Genomic DNA, 3100 nt, shown 5'->3' with positions numbered 1-3100 from the left:
TTTTGTTGATGATGTTATCAGGGAGATGATTTGTGTGTTAGCTACTACTACATTGACAGTGAGCTCAATGCTTATGCCATATCTTCTGCTCAGGTCAACTACTTAGCTTGCTTATCTATTTTTATACAACTATTGTACGAATACACAAAGGAAGTACGGAATTATGTTGAGTACATTTGATAATTCGGCTCCATGGAAAGTCGAAAAACCTTTAAACTGTTGCCATGCTTCGGTGTTTGTAAGTTGTAATTGCTCTGTGTAAATGGATCATTTGGTAAAAAAAAAAAAAAAAAATAAGTTGTTTGGATGAACTATTTTAATGTTAATTTGTTTTATGGAATGAGTGTTACCCTTGGCCCTAAATCTCCAAGACGATACAGAAAAAGTGTCAGTGGGATGTCTTTGTGGCTTGACGGCTTTAAGAGAAGTAATGTTGTTTCTGCATCTGGTATACTTGAGTTTGCTTACAGGTTTGCTTTCCGAAATTTACTTAAGTTTTTAGTGACAATGTTAAAATTATTCCGTTGAGACATTAAAAATAAGGAATTGGCAATCCTCTTTATGTGATCATAGGGACAAAACCGAATTGGGTAGTGAAGATGAGAAATCTTATCAGTCCGATTAGTGCCATTTTTATAGATTGATCAATGGATTTTGTAAATGTTGCTAACAAATCAATTATGTTTCATAACTTGATGCTTGAATCTTGGTGTTAGATTTTATTACATATATGCTGCTGCTGCTTTGATTCTTTGTAATTTACGTGAGAATCGTAAAAGGAGGTATTAATTGCTTTCTTATGGTAATAAATAATTGTCGTAGTAGACCTCATTACAGCTTATAATGTCATATTATTGTGTTTGGCTGGTGTCATTGCTTTGCTAAGAATGTATAATTCAAGTATAATTTATATCTTAATATGATTTTTGGTCTCAGTATCTCAAGTGCTCTCTTTCTCCACCCTCTTTGTTAATCTATCCTTGTTGGAGAGTAATTTCTTGTAGATTCAAATCATGGTGAAACTACTGATATGAACAGAACTCTGATTGCACTTTACTTGATGACTATAAGAGTATAAGCTGGCTACTTCTTTTGTAGGGATTTGCAGAAGGCGACTCAGAATTTCACAACATTGGTTGGCCAGGGTGCATATGGTCCTGTGTACAAAGCTCAGATGTCAACTGGTGAAATAGTTGCTGTGAAGGTGCTGGCAATTGATATCAAAGCAAGGGGAGCGAGAATTTGACACAGAGGTAATGTCATATTTTAATCAGTGCAGCTTCTTAGCGGCAATATAATCTATACCAAGGTTCATCCTTAGATGTCCTGTGTGGTAGACAAGTTGCTGTCTCTTTTTATGCTGTAGTTATTTTGCTGATTGATTCTTGATCTCACCTTCTTTTATTGCATGCTCTTGTTTCTCAGGTTAAGCTGTTAGGAAGGTTGCATCACAGGAACCTCTTGAATTTGCTTGGATATTGTACAGAGAAGGGTAGTATCCGAATTGGGTTGAAATTTGTTGTGAAATAGAACTATAGGACTTGAATTACAATCTTGGGTTGATTATTCCAGTTTTAGGTGAGCTGCCATCGGCAATGAGGACAGCAGCTTGGGTGGGGAAATGGCATTTGATACTACAAAGACAAACACCATTGCCACCAATGTCACTGTGCTCTACTCTGCATCAGTTTTGCATTCTTGCCACCCTTGAAGTCCTGAGTTCTATTAGTTTTTGTATACTGTCAGACAGCATATGTTAATGTTTATATGTCCAAAAATATATATGTTAGTGTTTATATGTCCATTTTTTTTTAGTTTTTTAAAGTGTAATATTACAAGTTATTGAGGCAAATATATGTGTTTTATGTATATTATGATTATATACAAGTATTTGGTACAATTTAAGTGAAAAAAATGCAAAAAAAAAAAAAAATTAATTTTTTGGGGCATTTTTGCCACCGGGTCAGTGTGAAAATCAGTGGGAAATGTTATAGTTTTGCCACCGGTTCACTTGAAAACCGGTGGGAAAAGTCCTCCATCTATAAGATAAATCACATGTTTTTGCCACCGGTTCACTCCAAAACCGGTGGGAAAAGTGGTTTTTGCCACCGGTTTTGAACCGGTGGGAAATCTTTGGGGATTTAGCACCCCCCAAATCAAGAACGGTTCAAAACCGGTGGGGAATGAGTGGTTTGAACCGGTGGGGATTGGGGTTTTTTGCCTAGTGTTTGCTTGAATGTGTTTGACTTTCATTTGATTCAATTAGCTTTGTAGAATGCATTTGACTTTCATTTGATTTGAAAAGCTTTGTTTGAATGTGTTTGACTTTCATTTGATTCAATTAGCTTTGTTGAATGCATTTCACTTTCATTTAATTCAAAAAGCTTTGTTTGAAAATGTTTGACTTTCATTTGATTTAAATAGCTTTGTTTAATTGTGTTTGACTTTCATTAGATTCTTTTTTTTTTTTTTTTTTTGAAAAGGTGAGAAAATTATTAATACCAAAAGACGAGGGACAAGCCCTCAAGTACAACCCCAGACCTAGGAGAGACCACCTTCTAGGAAGGGTGCCTCAAAGCTAGGATGGGCTAGGCACAAAGTTGGAAGGCACAACAGCCCATAAGTTCTAGCACAAAGCAAACAAACCAAGACAAACTAAAAAAAAAACAAAGCTAAAAGGCCCAAAACAAAAGGGCCTATCGAGGAATACAACTTCTAAGCATAAACAGCCATTTACAATGCTGTTTTTTCCACTTACTACCAATATTTTGCTGAATTCTGTCAACAATCTCTGTGCACATTTTAGTGCATAATCTTCTCGGATGAGGAACAGCAGCATTCCAGAAGGTGTGATTCCGTGCATACCAGAGGTAGTACACCAAACCAGTAAGGACAGCAAAGCCCACCTTTCTCTTAATAGGGTCTTTAAACAATTTTTTCCAACATTTCCAGGTGCTGTTAATATCAACATGTTTTTTAGAAATCTGCAACAAATGACAGATAATATTCATACATCTTCTGCTGTAAGGACAGTTGAAAAATAGGTGACTATGATCTTCCCTCTGATCTCCACAAAGATAGGAAGTAGCAGAGTCACTAA

General features: G+C 35.9%; 1 protein-coding gene across 1 annotated transcript; it reads left to right on the top strand.

Annotated features, from left to right (window-relative positions):
• Positions 1-300: 300 nt before the first annotated feature.
• Positions 301-1493, top strand: LOC110702158 (calcium/calmodulin-regulated receptor-like kinase 1). The gene is made up of 2 exons (XM_021879831.1): positions 301-470; positions 1099-1493. The coding sequence occupies exons 1-2, from the start codon at positions 307-309 to the stop codon at positions 1244-1246; spliced, it is 312 nt and encodes a 103-aa protein (XP_021735523.1). The 5' UTR covers positions 301-306; the 3' UTR covers positions 1247-1493.
• Positions 1494-3100: the final 1607 nt, after the last annotated feature.

Source organism: Chenopodium quinoa, unplaced genomic scaffold (assembly GCF_001683475.1).
Source record: "Chenopodium quinoa cultivar QQ74 unplaced genomic scaffold, ASM168347v1, whole genome shotgun sequence".
In the NCBI taxonomy this organism is placed as follows: Eukaryota; Viridiplantae; Streptophyta; class Magnoliopsida; order Caryophyllales; family Amaranthaceae; genus Chenopodium; species Chenopodium quinoa.
The sequence above is the reverse complement of the archived record's forward strand: the minus strand, read 5'-3'. Positions and strand labels throughout refer to the sequence as shown.

Excerpts from the sequence above, each read along its gene's own strand:
- LOC110702158 (XM_021879831.1), top strand. The coding sequence starts at position 307 with ATGAACTATTTTAATGTTAATTTGTTTTATGGAATGAGTGTTACCCTT. Across the intron at positions 471-1,098 it reads ATACTTGAGTTTGCTTACAG|GGATTTGCAGAAGGCGACTC; the intron begins GTTTGCTTTCCG and ends CTTCTTTTGTAG.